We start from the raw sequence: 18,398 nt of genomic DNA, 5'->3' as shown, positions 1-18,398 counted from the left end.
GAGTCACTGAGCTTTCCTGACTGACCCATTTTGCCGTTACTCTACTGACAACACAATAATTCCCCACCTCCCTTTACACACATGTGTACACGTTTCGTGACATCTAGTGGCAAATTCCGCATTACAATAGGAGCAACTTTTGACCAGATAGTGTGCTTAGAAAATTTCCTTGTATATTTTTCCAAAATTTTACCGTGTAGTTCGGAAATAACCTGAAAATGACATGCCACGGAAGCATGAATTCGCACATACTTTGAACTTCTTTGGCTGCGGTCGGATCCTACTTATTAACATAATTTCAAAGAATCCGTAGACCCACCTTTCCCGCTCATTATTGTCGTGGTGGAGTGGCGCCTCTCTAGTGATTTTGTTGGCGGCAGTGTATTCTTCTCCTGATGCGTATCCACGTAGTCGTGAGTCGCGGGGCATTATCATTACTGTGAATGCGGGTCAGCTGCAGAGGAGCGTGCGGTGGTAACGGTGGCGAGATTACCAAAGGCAGCGAGCGGGAAACTCCGCCGGGAGGTAACGGGGCTGACGGCCGCTATGTGGCGCGGGTGAACGCACCGAGGACGGGCCAACCCGCCAGACTGCACGTCTCGGAGGCGTGCGGTGCCTCCTCTTTGTACATAGTCACTAGTCTGCCTGTGGACTGGGAGCCTGAATTAATTCTCGCTACTGACGAAGAGAGGGCAGCAGTTCTACTTCTGAAGTTCTTTGGAGGCTTTTCGTGGATGATGCTATTGTGTCGCGACGATAGAGAACTGTAGGGAAATGTAGGAGAGACTGCAGAAGATTGACGCTTGGCAGTTGACTCTCAGCGTAAATAAATGTAACGTATTGCGTCTACGTGGACAGAAAGACTGATTAATGTATGATTAGATGACCGCAGAAAAATAAGTGGTAACAATTACTTATATAAAATGTCTAGGGACAATTTTAAGTGGAATGAGCAGGCAAAAGTAATCACATGAAAGACAGATGCCAGACAGGTTCATTGGAAGAAATGTAGGCTGTCAGCGAAGGAGATAGCTGCAAAACCTTCGTTCGACCGCTACTTGAATATTGATCTACAGTATGGGATCCGTACCAGATACAGTTGATAGAGGGAAGAAGAGCATCGCGTTTCGTTACAGGTTGTTGTTGTTGTGGTCTTCAGTCCTGAGACTGGTTTGATGGAGCTCTCCATGCTACTCTATCTTGTGCAAGCTTTTTCATCTCCCAGTACCTACTGCAACCTACCTCCTTCTGAATATGCTTAGTGTATTCATCTCTTGGTCTCCCTCTACGATTTTTACCCTCCACGCAGCCCTCCAATACTAAATTGGTGATCCCTTGATGCCTCAGAATATGTCCTACCAACCGATCCCTTCTTCTGGTCAAGTTGTGCCACAAACTTCTCTTCTCCCCAATTCTATTCAATACTTCATCATTAGTTATGTGATCTACCCATCTAATCTTCAGCATTATTCTGTAGCACCACATTTCGAAAGGTACATTTAATAAACCCAAAACATCACCGAGATGGTCAACCAACACTGGTGGTAGACGGAGAAAGAGACGCGTTCTGCGTCATGGTGTAGTTTACTGTTATAGTTCCGAGAGCGTCCATACCTAGAAGAGTATAGCTTCCTCCTACGTACATCGCTCGAAAATACCGTGAAGATAAAATTAAAGAGATTCGAGCCAACACGGATCGTTCATCCCGCGAGCCGTTCGCGACTATAACAGGGAAGGGGGAATGTGACAAGACCCATCTCTACACAACGCAAGGTGACGTGCGAAGAGAAGATGTAGCGAAGGATAGCGGACAACAAGACCGATTTAATACTAGAAACATCGGACTTTCAGATCGGTATGTGACCTTCGAGTGGAGCGAAAAGAACGTACTTCTTAGTACGCTGAACAGGTCAAGTTTAGTATCTACCACGCAGCACTTGCGGGAAGAGTTATTCTGCTTCTATCTCAAAAAAATCTAGGAAGTCATCTTTGCTACTGGAAGCGTATGGAGAACATTGCTTCCAGAAACAATGTGCAGAGAGTGATTTCGACGATTCCAAGACGACGAGTTTGAGGGGCTTGAAGAAATGCGTCCTGGTCGGCGTGCTGTGGCATGAGTTGCTGCAACCCGCTCAAACAGTGAATGCTCAACCCTGCGAAGCTTCCGTAGTATTAGTGTCCTCCCATCTGCTGCCGCAGGCAATGGTTACCCAATTTTATTTTCCTTTACTTGTGCAGTGAAACCTTGCTTCTTGCCAAATTTCATGATTCTACAAAATATGACACAAATTACCGTATCTTTTGATTGAATTCACTTAGAAGTTAACGTTTATTATACCGTCGTGGGACCACCGACCTCAGAGTGTGACTTAATTTTCACCGTGGTACGTCTAGCCGTTCATGAGAAGCGGGGTTTTAGCAGACAGATGTGACAGTCTAATAACGAGTAACAAAAAATTTTTTTCGCGTGAGATAATTCCAAATTAAAAATTTTCGGCCTTTTTCTTTTGATTGTACTGTGAAATGTTGCTTCTTTCCAAATTTCATGATTCTAGACCAACGGGAATATCGTACAGTGAGTTGACGAGAATCAAAATATGACGTAAATGACCGTATCTTTTGGTCGCATTGAGTTAGAAGCATACATTTATTTCACCATCAAAGGTCCATGACCTTAGTATGTGACATACATTTCAGCTTGATACGTATAACTGTTTCTGAGAAAAGGGGCCTGACGGACGTACACGTGTCATGTAATTACGATTATCGGATTTTTCCTTTGGTTGTTCTCTGATACCTTCTTGCCAAATTTCATGATTCTAGGTTAACGAGAAGTACCCTATAGGTACTATGAGTGAGTTTGCGGGTATCGAAATATGTGACGTACGTGGCCATATCTCTTGAATGCGTTGACTTAGAAGCTTCAGTGTTTTTCACCGCCAAGGGACCATAGCTCTTTGTAAGTGACATAAATTTGAACTTGATATGTGTACCCATCTCTGAGAGTAAAGGGTTTTTAACAGTCGGACAGACACACAGACGGATAAGCAAGTGATCCTATAGGAGTTACGTTTTACCGATTGAGGCACGGAAAAAATGTCTGAGCAGAATTCGAAGCCCGCACACAGTAATGCACTTTCGAATGCTTGGTAAGATTCCTGTACCATAAAAGCAATCTCGTTGATCATCTACATCTAGGTGATTACTCTGCTATTCACAGTAAAGTTCCTGGCATAGGGTTCAATGAACCACCTTCAAGCTGTCTCTCTACCGTTCCACTCTCGAACGTCACGCGGGAGAAACGAGCACTTAATTTTTTCTGTGCGAGCCCTGATTTCTCTTATTTTATCGTGATGATCATTTCTCCCTATGTAGGTGGGTGCCAACAGAATCTTTTCGCAATCGGAGAAGAAAACCTGTGCTTGAAATTTCATGAGAAGATCCCGTCGCAACGAGAAACGCCTTTGTTTTAATGATTGCCACTCCAATTCACGTATCATGTCTGTGACGCTATCTCCCCTATTTCGCGATAATACAAAACGAGCTGCCCTTCTTTGTACTTTTTCGATGTCATCCGTCAGTCCCACCTGATGCGGGTCCCACACCGCTCAGCAATACTCCAGAATAGGGCGGACAAACATGGTGTAAGCAGTCTCGTAAGTAGACCTGTTGCACCTTCTAAGTGTTTTGCCAATGAATCGCAGTCTTTGGTTTGCTCTACCCACAATATTATCTATGTGATCGTTCCAATTTAGGTTATTTGTAATTGTAATCCCTAAGTATTAAGCTGAATTTACAGCCTTCAGTTGTGTGACTTATCGCGTAATCGAAATTTAGCTGATTTCTTTTAGTACTCATGTGAATAACTTCACACTTTTCCTTATTCAGGGTCAATTGCCACTTTCCGCACCACGGGGCGGGAGGGGCCACTGACTCCTGATCTCCGAAATCTTCACCGTTTTAAAGCACGAATTCCTCAACAAAGGGCCCACTACTTGCGTTAAAAACCCCATGAAGGTTGCGAAGTCCACACTGCTTCAAAAGACTATTTAACTATTACGATTTTTTAATTCACAAACTGCAGATCTAAATGTACTCCAGCTGCACTATTTATTAGTGACACATGAACATTTGTGCTGGACCTGGAGTCGAACATGGATCGCCCGCTTACCGCGAGTGGTCGCCGTAACCACTTCGGCCATCCGCGCACGCCTTCGGGACTGACCCGAACCTCCATATGCTAAACTTCTCCACATATCCTAATGCTCACACACATTATGCGACTCTCGCAACAGGGAGGGATATTCGTTGTGGTTGTCGTTTTAAGCCTTCGATGCACGTAATACTTATTATTTTAACTCTAGAATTTCTGTGTTTACAATTCATAATGTAAGTATTACATTCCTAAACTGGTTGAAACAATGATCATAACGAATGTTCCTCCCTGTTCTGGTTCTATGACTTTTCATTCTTAATTTGTACTATTTTTGATAGATATGTTGGGAATCACAAATGGTTCAAATGGCTCTGAGAACTATGAGACTTAACATCGGAGGTCCTCAGTCCCCTAGAACTTAGAACTACTTAAACCTAACTAACCTAAGGACATCACACGCATCCATGCCCGAGGGAGGATTCGAACCAGCGACCGTAGTGGTCGCGCGGTTCCAGACTGAAGCGCCTAGAACCGCTCGGCCACACCAGCCGGCCTGAGAATCACATAATGTGACTGCGAGCATTAGGAAATGTGGACAAGTATGACATATAGAGGTTTCTGTCGCTCTGCGAAGTGTGCACAGATGGCAAATGTGGTCAAGGTGACCGCTCGTGATAAGCTGGAAATTTGAGTTCGAGTCCCGGTACAAATTTTCATGTGTCACTAATACATAGTACAGCTGAAGTCAATTTGGATTCGCAATTTATGCATACAGTTTCGTAATATTTAAGGAGCAGCTGTGGATCGTCAGCTTGGATAATGTGAGCCGGCCGTTTAGCCGAGAGGTTCTAGGCGGTTCAGTCTGGAACCGCGCGACCGCTACGGCCGCGGGTTCGAATCCTGCCTCGGGCGTGATTGTGTGTGATGTCCTTAGGTTAGTTAGGATTAAATAGTTCTAAGTTCTAGGGGACTGATGACCTCAGATGTTAAGTCCCATAGAGCTCAGAGCCATTTGAACCATTTTGATAATGTGAATTGTAAACACAGACGCTGCACAGTTAACATAATAAGTAAATTATTTAGTTCAGGCTATCCAGCCAACCCCAGACTGGAACTCAATGTATGTACGCCTTCTCATGTATAGTTCCTACTGCTGCTTACAGCGCTTCTTTAAGGTGTCTTCTGGAAGAACTCTGAAAATTTTTGCTGCAGACGTTCGAAACACCGGCCTTAACAGGGAAATTTTCTTGTAAGCCACTCATGTGGGTTCCGACCGTAACCCATTTAGGAGTATTAAGGAAGATCCATTAGCAGCACGCTGAAGAAAAGTTCCCTTCCCCATATAGTCCGATAGTGGTCCAGGCGATTACTTAACCGAGCTGATCTAGCACACATGACCGGCTAGTTAACGATAAGGTACGATCCATCCATTCTTGTGTGGTTTTCGAATTAATGTTCCATATCTTAAACTGCCTTTAGTCAAAAGTAGCAATACACACTAATTGCGAACTTTAATTTTCAGACAAACGAGAAGCTTCGTTTTGATAAACCCTGTTTGCTTTAACTAAAACCACTCTAGGTTAGTTTTACTACAGTGTTTATTTCCTTTGCTCTTCAATCAGTATTCGTTGTTTTCAGTTGCTCTAATTGCAGAAACTGATTCTATGACTTCATTCTTAATTTGTACTATTTCTACCTCGGTTTGTTGGTAATTGTGTGCCCCGAAAGGAGAAAAAAGAGAAGTACATTCTTGGGCACAGCAACTGCACTACCATCTTACTTATCTCGCTGTTAAACACCTGAAAGCACGAGAAAGTAGGTGGGCCACCATGTTGTAAGTAGGCCCTTCCGCGAACTGAGGTCTGACCTACTGTGCCCTTGCTGTTTGGCCTGCAGTTTGCTGGACGTTAGAATCCTTTCTCATGTCGGCAGAACCGTGTTTGGTTGGTTGTGAATCATTCACTTGCACCTACATAGTATCAAAATTGTTTGGAGAAGGTAGGTTCTGATATTTCAGACAAAAAGATATCAATTTTCGCTATTGATCTACACTGAAGCGTAAAAAAAACTGTAATAGGCATGCGTGTTAAGATACTGATATATGTAAACAGGCAGAAAACGGCGATGCGGTCGGCAACGCCTGTGGGACAAAAAGTGTCTGGCGCAGTTGTTAGATCGGTTACTGCTGCTACAGTGGCAGATTAACACCACGTTCAAACTCACTTAAATCTTGATATAGTCAGCGCACGGGCGATGGAACACAGTGTAGCGTGAATATAAGGAATCCGGTAAAACATCACATCTCCAGCATCGGTGCGGCCGGAGAAAGATCCTGCAAGAACGGACCAACGATGACTGAAGAGAGTCGTTCAACGTGACAGAAGTGCAACCCTTCCGCAAATTGCTGCAGATTTCAGTGCTGAGCCATCAGCAAGTGTCAGCGTGCGAACCATTCAATGAAACATCATCGATATGGGCTTTCGGACGTATACCCTTGATGACTGCTCGACACAAAGCTTTACGCCTCGCATGGGCCAGGCAACACCGACATTGGATTGTTGATGACTGGAAACATGTTGCCTGGCCGGACAAGTCTCGTTTCAAATTGTATCTAGCGTATTAAGACAACCTCATGAATCCATGGACCCTGCATGTCAGTAGGGGACTGTTCAAGCCGGTGGAGGCTCTGTAATGGTGTTGGACGTGTGTAATTGGAGTGATATGGAGCGCCCGATACGTCTAGATACGACTCTGACAGGTAACATATACGTAAGCATCCTGTCTGATGACCTGCATCCACTGTGCATTCCGACAGACTTGGGAAATTTCAGTAGGACAATGCGACATCCCACACGTCCAGAATTGCAAAATAGTGGCTCCAGGAGCATTCTTCTGAGTTTAAACACTTCAGCTGGCAACCAAATTCTCCAGACTTGAACGTTATTGAGCATATCTTGGACGACTTTGAATGTGCTGTTAAGAAGAGGTCTCTACCCCCTCGTACTCTTAACAATTTATGGACAACCCTGCAGGATTCATGGTGTCAGTTCCTTCCAGGACTACTTCAGACATTAGTCGAGTCCATGGACACGTCGTGCTGTGGCACTTCTGGGTGCTCGCTGGGGCTATACTAGATATTAGACAGGTGTACCAGTTTCCTTGGCTCTTCAGTGGCTATCACGGGAAGAACTGCCACCAGGAGACATACAGGAGTGGGGCATATGGAAATTTTGGAAATACTACGTTCCAGAATTAAAAGAACTATAAGCAACGTGAACAGATCCAGAATGAGATTTTCACTCTGCAGCGGAGTGTGCGCTTGATATGAAACTTCCTGGCAGATTAAAACTGTGTGCCCCCGACCGAGACTCGAACTCGGGACCTTTGCCTTTCGCGGGCAAGTGCTCTACCAACTGAGCTACCGAAGCACGACTCACGTCCGGTACTCACAGCTTTACTTCTGCCAGTATCGTCGTGCTTCGGTAGCTCAGTTGGTAGAGCACTTGCCCGCGAAAGGCAAAGGTCCCGAGTTCGAGTCTCGGTCGGGCACACAGTTTTAATCTGCCAGGAAGTTTCAACGTGAACAGATGTTGATTATCAGACGAAGTGGTTTTATAGATTGTGAACAAAAGCATATGCAGTGCGAGCTATGCCTAAGCACCTGGATGGTTGAGGAGCTCATGAAGGGTACCCCAGATGCGCTACATGTGGGAGGCTTCCGATCCAAAATTCCGTAGCCCTATAATGTTACATTTGTTTATACACACCTGTTAGTTTACAAATTTCATCCATTATTTGTTGTTGCATACAGTGTTTGGTGCGTCTGACACGATTACATTAACAAATAAAATCATTTTTGTCATTGACATGCATGTTGTGTATGTAGAAAACATGAAGATAGGATACTCGCGTGAAATTTTGACGTGACAGATCAGTGTGCATACAATCTGATTTAAGTTGTGCACGTCTATAGCTGAGTACTTTTAGTTTTTAGAGCATAAGGGGGCTGGATTGAGAGGGCAGACTGAAGGAGTTCGGTGGCGCGCAGCTAACTTTCCCATTGAGTTGTCCAATCAGTACGACTGTAGTTCTTATATGCATTGGGAGAAACAAGACATTACTTTTCACGAAATGTTATTAGGGAAGTTTTATGAATCGAACCTGGCTGTAAAACGGTTCTACTACCTCCGTCGTATACCTCCAGCAATGACTCCATAAGTTCAGATAAGAGATTACGGCTACGGCTCAAGCGGAGGCGTAAAACAGCACTTTTCTCCGCGCGTCGTTAGCGACTGGAAAAGGCGGAGGGACAAATAACTTCGGTGAAGGTGAAAATAAATAACCTTCTTGAAGGTGAAAATAAATAACTGCAAAGTGCTCTCCACTGTGAGCATTATTGTGGATGGCAGCTTACGTATCCAAGGATATCGCATTTACCCCACAGGCGTAGGATACTAATTCACCGAGGTGGGTGAAAAAAAATTCCTGTCTAATAAGCAGTTGGGCTTTTTATGAATTGGATTCTTGATGAAGGGAATGTATGATGTGGCGTTCCAGTTCTTTCATATGAGAGGTAAAGTAACGACTTCAGTCATGTAGATGTATGGTAAAATGCGTGGCAATCTTGCTCCACAATAGTTGTTCGCCGAATTCTCTTTCATTCTGTCTGTGATTTTAGTCAGTTCTCTTTTACCTTCATCACTCAGGGATTTTCGTCTTAACGACTTTTAGCGAGCCCGATTGAACGGAAATGACAGACGTAGCGAGAAATAACGCATTTCCTACGCTTTTTTTCACGAGACTGTAGGGATTCGCTGCGGATTTGCCACAGTGGCCAAGGTCACGACGCAAACTGCAGTGGCGGTGACCTTTTCTTTTTGCGGCTGGTGCTTCAGTCACTTCTTTTGTGAGTACAATAAATAGTCAGTCAAAGGTAGGTTTTAAAATCAGAGTGCCCTGTCGGACGTTATATTAGAAGTGACAGGGTTTTGACTTCCTCGAAGATGAGAACTGACTCACCAGTCCCGTCGCAAGTGCATGCACTGCTTAATGTGAAATACGAATCGCGGAGCAACGTATACAAAGTATGGTTAAACGTAGAAAAAGCATGAACTATCAGAAAATGATGATGATGTCCCATACTCCGAGTAGGACAGGGGACGATGCGGGAGATCCGCACCGCCGACTAGGCAAGGTTATCAGAAAATTGATACTTGATGAGAATGGCAGAGCGAAGATGGTCTCAAATGTGTGAAACTGGAAACCATCAAAAGATGAAAGAGACTGGGGAGAACACGAGGCAAAGCAAGCATAATGATAAGCCAAGAGAGAAGACAGGAGAGAAGGTCGTTACAGACAGAATGCAAGTCATTTTGCGGAAAGTATGGTGAGCAAAACAATTTTTAGCAGTTTCGGAAAAATGGTTTCACCTGCCGGTGTCACTTTCTCCGACATTTTTGTCCCATGGACATCATGAGAAATGACTTGCTTTCGAGCGTTCATTAGTTCCTACACCTCCTCAAGCACCGAGAACATCTTCGTCTCTCCTAAATCTTCTGTAAACCTGAGTGTATTCTCCGCCATCTTTGAGAACCCTCGAATGCTGTTGCCCCTCTGTCAACACGTCCTACCTTTCCTCCGTATCCAAGCACTCCATGTCCTTTCCCAGCGTAATTTCAGTCACTTGTCCCTTCCAAAACATGAAATCATCCACTTCCTTGCAGTCATAAGCTACTATACTCATCCTGTTCCAAATGAAGGCTCCACTCTATCCTTTCCTTGCCCAGCTCACATCTCCTAACACAGACATCCCATCTTCAGCGCCTTCTGTTGTAGACATATCACATCCTTTCCCATACAACATACTCTCCAGTACTTACCACATCACAGTACAAACCCAGAGGTACCATGAGCCCCAATTATATCATCCTCATAATGAAGAGAATGTACTTAAAATGACCACCGTCTTAGCAGTAACATAATTATTTTAAATTATGTAAGCCATGACTGAAGAACGTCGGTTTGGATGCTGCACCCCTCCCCCCCCCCCCCCCCCCCCAAGACAAGAGGATAAGAATTTAACTTCCCGTCGATGACGAGGTCATTACAGACGAAATACATGTTCGGTTCGGGGACGGACGGGAAAGGTGACTTTTCAAAGGAATCATTGTGGATCGTTAGACGGGAATTCATATCGCCGTCATCACAAAAGGTAGTCCAGGGTCTTCGCAAAGGATCATCTCGCTTGGACATTTTAGGTAGGAGCGGGATTCGAAACCAGAGCAACCATCATGGTATAGGTTTCCCGTTGTTATACTATTTTCTGTCAAATCCAAGCTCGATTGCTTCATAACTGACGAAGTCAGGCTGTTCCAATAAAAATGTTATATCGTCTTCCTTTCCATTTCAGTTTCCAGATGAGCTAAGATCTCAACTTCTTCGTGACGTGACGTTCAGTAGACTTATAGTTTTCGTCTTGGATATCTGAACCGCCGTGATGGTGTAATGAGGCGTGTCCCAATGTAAATGTGCTCATTGCACGGAGTAAATTCAAATTCTTTTTAGTGAAACTGAATATTTTAGTAGCACGCAATTTTAAAAGGGAAAACCATCAATTACGGCACTTAAGCTACACAAAATTGTAAATCATATACGAGGGGCGTTCAGTAAGTAATGCGAATTTTTTTTTCGGCCATATTTGGTTGAAAAATGAGGAATTTCTTGTGGTACATAGTGGAATATCCCCGCATCAGCCCCTGTAGTTTAATTCGGGCAGATGGGTCCGTAACAAGTAGCCTTCAAAATGGCGTCTCTAACGAAGGTGCTTTCCAAACAGAGGGTCCGCCCCGGTAGCTGAGTGGTCAGCGCGACGTACTGTCAATCTTAAGGGCCCGGATTCGATTCCCGGCTGAGTGGAATATTTTCTCCGCTCAGGGACTGGATGTTGTGTTGTCCTAATCATCATCATTTCATCCCCATCGACGCGCAAGTCGCCGAAGTGGCGTCAAATCGAAAGACTTGCACTAGGCGAGCGGTCTACCTGACGGGAGGCCCACGTCACACGCCATTATTATTATTCCAAACAGAGAGTTGGTCGAATTTCTTTTGGCGAAAAACCAGAGGAGTCCAGACAGTCATAAGCACCTAGAGTATGTCTACAGAGAGTGAACAAAAGCACGGCGATTCGTTGGGCAACAACGTCGCACAATCTTGTCCAGTCTCCGGCGTGCCGGCCGGTCGCATACAGCTGTGACTCTTGTAGTGTTGGGACGTGCGGACACTCTCATTCGAGGTTATCGACGGATCATAATCAAACACCTCTCTGCACAACTGGACGTCTGAGCTGAGTTTCTCGCCGCCTAACAGAAGACCATAAAGAGCAGTGAAGGAGAAACTGTGCGGAATTGCTTGCGTATTACGAGGCTAATCGTGGCAATATTTCGTCGTCGACCATTGTCACAGGCGATGAAATACGGGTTCATCACTTCGAACTGAAAAAAAATGGCGATCCACGAAGTGGCACCACGCCACCTCTCCTCTGCCGAAAAAGTCCAAAGCCGCACCTTCAGCCGGTAAAGTCAGGGTGACGGTCTTTTGGGACTCTGAAGGGGTTATTCTGTTTGATGAGCTCAGAAAACTTCATTGGATTGTCTTTCCTCATCCACCCTACAGCCAGGATCTCACACCTTCCGACTTCCATGTGTTGGGGCCCCCTGAAGGATGCACTCCGCGGGAAGCAGTGCGTGGGTGATGGTGACGTTATTAATGCAGCAAGACGTTGGCTCCGAGGCAGTGGCATCAAGTAACGTGAGTTAATGCCGTCGCATTGAACGGAGAGTATGTTGAAAAATAGTGTTTTGTAGCCAGAAGAGTAGGGAATAATATGGTGTATTGGAAACTCGACTAAAACCAACCTGCTTTCAGAAAAAAAGGTGTTGCGTTGCTTATTGAACGCCCCTCTTACGTTGCTTGACATTTTGCATCTATCAGCCAACCACACCACAGGACGTGTGCTTTCATTTCCTACCGTTCAAACTTTGGCAGTAGTGCTGCGACTAAGGAATTCATTGTGGCGTCGGTGTTTATTTTTGCGGAGAGCAGAGACCTCTGAGATAGCATTGAGGCGTTTGGCGCGTGGCGTAGGCCAAGCGACCAAGCGATCGACCGCGTCTCACCGAGAGGTCACGTTATCCGTGTTCTTCACCGCCATGGGCGGTGGAAGAGGGCAAGTCGGAACATTGAATGTGAAGTTCACGGTTCACGCGCCGATAATCTGCAAACGTGGATTTGCTTTTAGTACGGTTATGAAACCTTGATCAACTTCGAAAACGTTACACGAAACGTGTTGGTTACTTTCTAACCTCCCAAGACAAACTATAGGTGGTAAAACCAGTGGTGACAAATAGACAAGACTAGTCACTGGCCGGAGTGGCCGAGCGGCTCTAGGCGCAACAGTCTGGAACCGCGCGACCGCTACGGTCGCAGGTTGGAATCCTGCCTCAGGCATGGATGTGTGTGATGTCCTTAGGTTAGTTAGGTTTAAGTAGTTCTAAGTTCTAGGAGTCTGATGACCTCAGAAGTTAAGTCCCATAGTGCTCAGAGCCATTTGAACCATTTTGAACTAGTCACTGAAGAAAAAACTATACAAATATCGCCTTCTGCACAGAGGATGCGGTGTTCAGACAATTTGAGCCCAGCCTGGGCTGTATTTCATCAAAAGTGAATTACGGAAAAAAGATATCCGTATATATAAAAATGTTGGTATTTAGGTTTGTATGTACTGGTATGTACTAAGTACACACTTTACTTGGCTTCCGAATGACGGATGCCGGGAATTGAAGCTTGCGATCGACTCCTAGCATGTTGGCTGCTGAGACAAGCCCTGTCCCCTTTTCCCAGAGCAGCCAGCTCACAGCGTAAAAAAGAAACGAACATGTAATGGATGCGTCGTAGAAGTGACAAGAGCCGCTAGAAGGATCAGGTGTAGCCTCTTTCTTTATTTTTGTAATATTAACAGTCAGTACGCACAGCAGCGCACACGGTTCAACACTGCAATTACTCGAAACAGCTACTTATGGTTACGGCGCTCAATACTGTTGCGTAACGAAGTTTGATGATGAGCGTGCCCGCATCTCGTGGTCGTGCGGTAGCGTTCTCGCTTCCCACGCCCGGGTTCGATTCCCGGCGGGGTCAGGGATTTTCTCTGCCTCGTGATGGCTGGGTGTTGTGTGGTGTCCTTAGGTTAGTTAGGTTTAAGTAGTTCTAAGTTCTAGGGGACTGATGACCATAGATGTTAAGTCCCATGGTGCTCAGAGCCATTGAAACCATTTGATGATGAGCGTAAACATTACGGAGCGACACAAAGTCAGCCGATTTCTACAGATCAGAGAGGGGCCAACTGAAAGTGTGCGACTAGTACGTATGTTTGTTCCACATCTCTTCCGAAGCTGCTGGGCCGATTTCAATTAGACTTGATGCAAAAATCACTGTCTGGAAAGAATCGCTGTGAAGGTAAGAACTGTCTTATCTATCAAAGGGATGGGGGTGGGGAAGAAAGAAAGGTACAGGCCACGACTCTCGAATACCCAGATCTTATTCATCCAGTATTTGATAATGAGAGCATTTGGTGACTTCAACAAACTGCCCGCATAATTTCAAACCTTTAGACACTTTTTCTCGCAGACAATTCCACTACATTTTCGCTGTTCGTGCAGGAAAACTTCGTGTCAGGCATGACGTTTAATTAATTACTTCTTCAGTACTAACTGTATTCGCAACACATTTTGCAGACAGTGTCTATGAATGTAGCCACAAAATTATATCTTTGTACGACGCAAAGTTGACGACATATGACGTCATAAACAATGATGTGCGTGAGAAATTGCCGCATTATGCTTTACATTTAAATTTATTATTTGTTTGCTATTAATTAAATACGCAACACATTTCGCAGACAGTATCCACGGATTCCGCTGAATGTACCTACAGTACTGTATCATTGTAAGAGTCATAGCTCAGGAGATAAACACTGAACTGCATGAAAACGCAACTGTAAGGGCGATAAATGGCTCTGAGCACTATGGGACTTAACTGCTTTGGTCATCCGTCCCCTAGAACTTACAACTACTTAAACCTAACTTATCTAAGGACATCAGAAACATCCATGCCCGAGGCAGGATTCGAACCTGCGACCGTAGCAGTCGCGCGGTTCCAGACTGTAGCGCCCAGAATTGCTTGGCCACTCCGGCCGGGTAAGGCCGATAAATGACGAGTTGCAGATATAAAATGTATTTTAATAACAATCTCTTAAACATAGTAGAAAGAACAAGGAAAAACAGTAAAAACATAGCAGTGCGCATATGAATGTATCACCAACTTCTCCGTCCGAAATTATGAAAATCATACATTATCTCAAAAATAAAAGCTCATCTGGTTTTGATGGTGTTTCCAACAGAGTACTTAAGATTTGTACCCCATAATAACCCCAGTCTTGACGAAAACATATAATGCATCACTGACTCGAGCTATTTTTCATTGAGAGACTGAATTATGCCATTGTCAGACCCTTATTTAAGAAAGATTACAAGAGAAATGCCAATAACTACCGACCTACAGCAGACATCGTTTTCCAGAACTTTTGAGAAGATGTATTCTAGAATAGCATCTCACCTTAGCAATAGTAATATCCTCAGAAAATGACCCTTTTGGGTTTCAGAAGGGTTGCTCAACTGAGAATGCCATTTACATATTCACTCGCCAGATTTTGCAAGCATGAAATAGTAAAGTAGCGCCAGTTGCTATGTTCTGTGACCTATCTAAGGCATGAATCACAGTATTCTCCTAGATGCGTTAGTTTTATGAGATTGCCGGTATAAGCCAACCAGTGGATAATGCCACATGTAACCAAAAGAATGCCGAAAATTGTACTTAGTAATTCAAGCAGTATAGTCCGCAGACCTAATTCTGACGGGAGAGGAATCTTGTATGGGGTCCCCTAAGGCTCAATCTTAGGTCCACTACTGTTCCTCATATACGTAAATGATCTTCCATGTAATATACAACAAGCAGAATTAGTTCTTTTTGCAGATAACACTAGTATTGTAATCAATCTAAGTATACATACAGAAACAGGGGAAATGGTAAAGAAAGTTCTTAGAAGCATCGTTGGCTGGATTTCTGTGAATGGCCTCACCCTCAGTTTTAAAAAGAAGCAATATATATTGAGTTCAGCACATCTAGGCATATTACACCAGTGATAAGTGTAACACATGGTGAGGAAATAATTAAGAAGCTGGAAACCTCAAAATTCTTAGGTGTTATTAGTGATGAGAATTTAAATTGGAAAAAGCATATTTTGGAACTCTTAAGACAATTAGTTCTGCCTCATTTCCACTTAGAATCATTGTAAATCATGGAGAGACAAATCAGTAAGTTGATATATTTTGCGTATTTTCATTCAATAATGTCATATGGAATAATGTTTTGTGATGACTCATTAATAATAAAGTAAGTTAATTGTGCAAAAACGTGGTGTAAGAATAATATTTGGTGCTCAACGAAGACCATCTTGTAGACATACGTTTAAGGACTTGCACATTCTGACTACTATTCACAGTATATTTACTTCCTCATGAAGTCTGTTGTAAATAATCCACTACAGTTCAAAAAGAACAATGATGTACGTAATTTCAATACGAGAAGGCAAAATTATATTCTTTACTTCACACTGAGGTCTTTAGGGCAAAAGGGTGTTCTTAACACTGCAGCAAACATTTTTGATCAGTTATCCAGTGATGTGAAACGTCTGACAGCAAAGTATAATTTGAAAACAAACTGAGAAAAATGCTCCTTGAAAACTACTTTTATTCCCCAGAACAAATTCTTTAACTGTAATGTCTAAGAGATGGTGGGCTGGATTTATTGACCCACATCTCTATTTTTTTTTCTAAGTTCACTTAGAAATGCCCAGAATGTAACCATATGTAAAAATTAATTTGCCATGTGACTGTAAAATAACTCATTCCACATAATTACGATCTACCAGGCAAAATGATCCATGGAATGTGTGACTGACTAAATAACTAACTAATTCATTAGAGATACGGGTGAAGTATATACACACTCCTTGCATGAAATTTGGTATGGAGATAGTTTGAACAATGAGGATGACTATAGGCTACCTTAAAAAGTGTGTAGTACAAGACACTTATTGATTTTAAGAATATTACGCAAATTAGGGAAAAATGATTCGAATGGCGTAAAATCATATGACACTATTTTTGTCTGATGGATTTGATAAGGACTTTTATTTCAAAAATATAGGATGCAAATAATTATGCCACAGATAATCATCTAGCCCAAAACTAAATCACAATCCACTAGATGCAGCGTGCCTCAACAGAAAGAGAAAATCAAAGAAAAATAAATATGTTTAAAGTCAAATTTCTGCCATTCTGCAGTGGATCTTGAATGAGATCAGGATTCATATGGGGGAATTGTGTCTGCTTGACAGAGGCAAAGCTCCTTTCTCTTTGTAAGCAAGAGATGACCCACTTGAAAGATACTGATGCCTCTGTACTAAGGGATGGTAGCCTTTAATGAAAGTATGACCTCAGTGGGGAGAATGCTAAAGGGTGTCAGAAGATATTTCTCAATGACAATAACCACACCTCATCCCTCCCCTGCATAGCAACTTGCAAGTTATGGCTGTATTAATGAACAGGCAACGTTAGGTGACTGTATGATCTCTGTACCTGCCTTCCTGAATGGAGCTGTACATAGCAAGACTCCAACCAGCCTTATCATAAAGCTTCCCTCAACATTCCTACTTTGTGGATATTTTACTGCACACAGCAGTTATGGCTGTCTGTAGAGATAATGAGAACTTCATCAAAAGTAAGAATTATGTCTTCTGAAAGTGGGACTGAGCACACATTTCTGTACAGCTATGGGATACATTTTAATCTTATTTGCATCCCCATGAATACTGCTCAATGGCAAGTGGTGGACAATTTGCTCTCAGATGTCTACTTCTTAACTAGAATACACACTCCATATTGAACACTGGCCAAAATAATAATTTCAAAATGAATGCTCAGCCATGCTAACAGGACACTCAACAAATAACTGACTATGTTTGAACATTAAGTGTCCAGAGAAATAGGTGTAGCCTGTATATCACATCTTCTAAAAATTCTTCTACTGAATAGAAAGTGATCTAATAAGATGCCCAAAGGTGTTACAAAAAAGTGAGACTTATGAAATAATTTGCATCGTATGTCACACCATTTGTAGTAATCAAATAATGGAAAATCCAGGATGGAATGTAAGAATATTAGAGGAGAAAAGTTGCTACTCACCTTATAGTAGAGATGGCTGAGTCGCAATAGGCACAACAAAAAGAATCACACAGTTATAGCTTTTGGCCATTAAGGCCTTTGTCAGCAGTAAACACACATACACATACGCACTGACACAAACACAACTTGCACACACGTCTGCAGTCTCAGACAACAGTGTGGTTTCAGTTGTCTGAGACTGCAGATGTGGTTTTGTGTGTGTGTGTGTGTGTGTGTGTGTGTGTGTGTGTGTGTCTACTGCTGGCAAAAGCCTTAATGGCCGAAAGTTATAATTGTGTGAATCTTTTTGTTGTGCCAGCATCTCCACCATTTGTAGTAAGTAGTCTTACTGATTTGCTATTGAACTTTTATTTTGCCATGGGTCATACTCTTTGATATTAAAATTTTTATTTATGTCTTTTTAATTCCTTCTAACATATTTACAAGTTTCTAGTGTATCTGATACACTCAGTGTGACAGCTTTGTCTGGTGAAGCCGTAACATCCTTCATTGTGGAACTTAACCTCTGGTTTCTTCCCTTGTTTCATTCTGAATGTTGTGAAGCACTTGAAGCTTTCCATTCTTGCTAGGGCTGAAATTTGTGCATAAGTGTGACCAATTATAATAAACATATTGATGATGTTTACATTGGAAAAACTTTTCAACTAGAATTTTCTAGACAGTAGTAAAACAATCTTCTCTTTTGCAGGCCTAATGTGTGTGTGGACAGGGAGGAGATTAATGAAAGTCAGCGACACAATGACACAGAGTCAACAGATGAAGATGATGACAGCATCCTCGGCAGCTTCCAGTTCTCCAGCTGCCGCCAAAGCGAAACTAAATACACATGCACAACAAAGTAAGTCCAGTAAATAAATGAATTGTGATATAAAATGCGTTATTGT

General features: G+C 43.1%; 1 protein-coding gene and 1 non-coding gene across 3 annotated transcripts in view; one reads left to right on the top strand and one right to left on the bottom strand.

The window, feature by feature from the left end:
• Nucleotides 1–18,398, top strand: part of LOC126278070 (transforming growth factor-beta-induced protein ig-h3-like) — a 172,188-nt gene that overhangs the window by 124,561 nt on the left and 29,229 nt on the right. For both annotated transcript variants that reach the window (XM_049977900.1, XM_049977901.1), the window contains one exon: nt 18,203–18,352. In XM_049977900.1, the coding sequence (XP_049833857.1) occupies nt 18,203–18,352 (150 nt within the window). The remainder of the gene's footprint in view (nt 1–18,202; nt 18,353–18,398) is intronic.
• Nucleotides 7,510–7,584, bottom strand: Trnas-cga (transfer RNA serine (anticodon CGA)). Its single transcript has one exon. It is a non-coding gene; the product is annotated as a tRNA-Ser (tRNA).

This window comes from Schistocerca gregaria, chromosome 6 (genome assembly GCF_023897955.1).
Source record: "Schistocerca gregaria isolate iqSchGreg1 chromosome 6, iqSchGreg1.2, whole genome shotgun sequence".
NCBI classification, from domain to species: Eukaryota; Metazoa; Arthropoda; class Insecta; order Orthoptera; family Acrididae; genus Schistocerca; species Schistocerca gregaria.
Note: the sequence above shows the minus strand (reverse complement) of the source record. Positions and strands in the feature narration are given on the sequence as shown.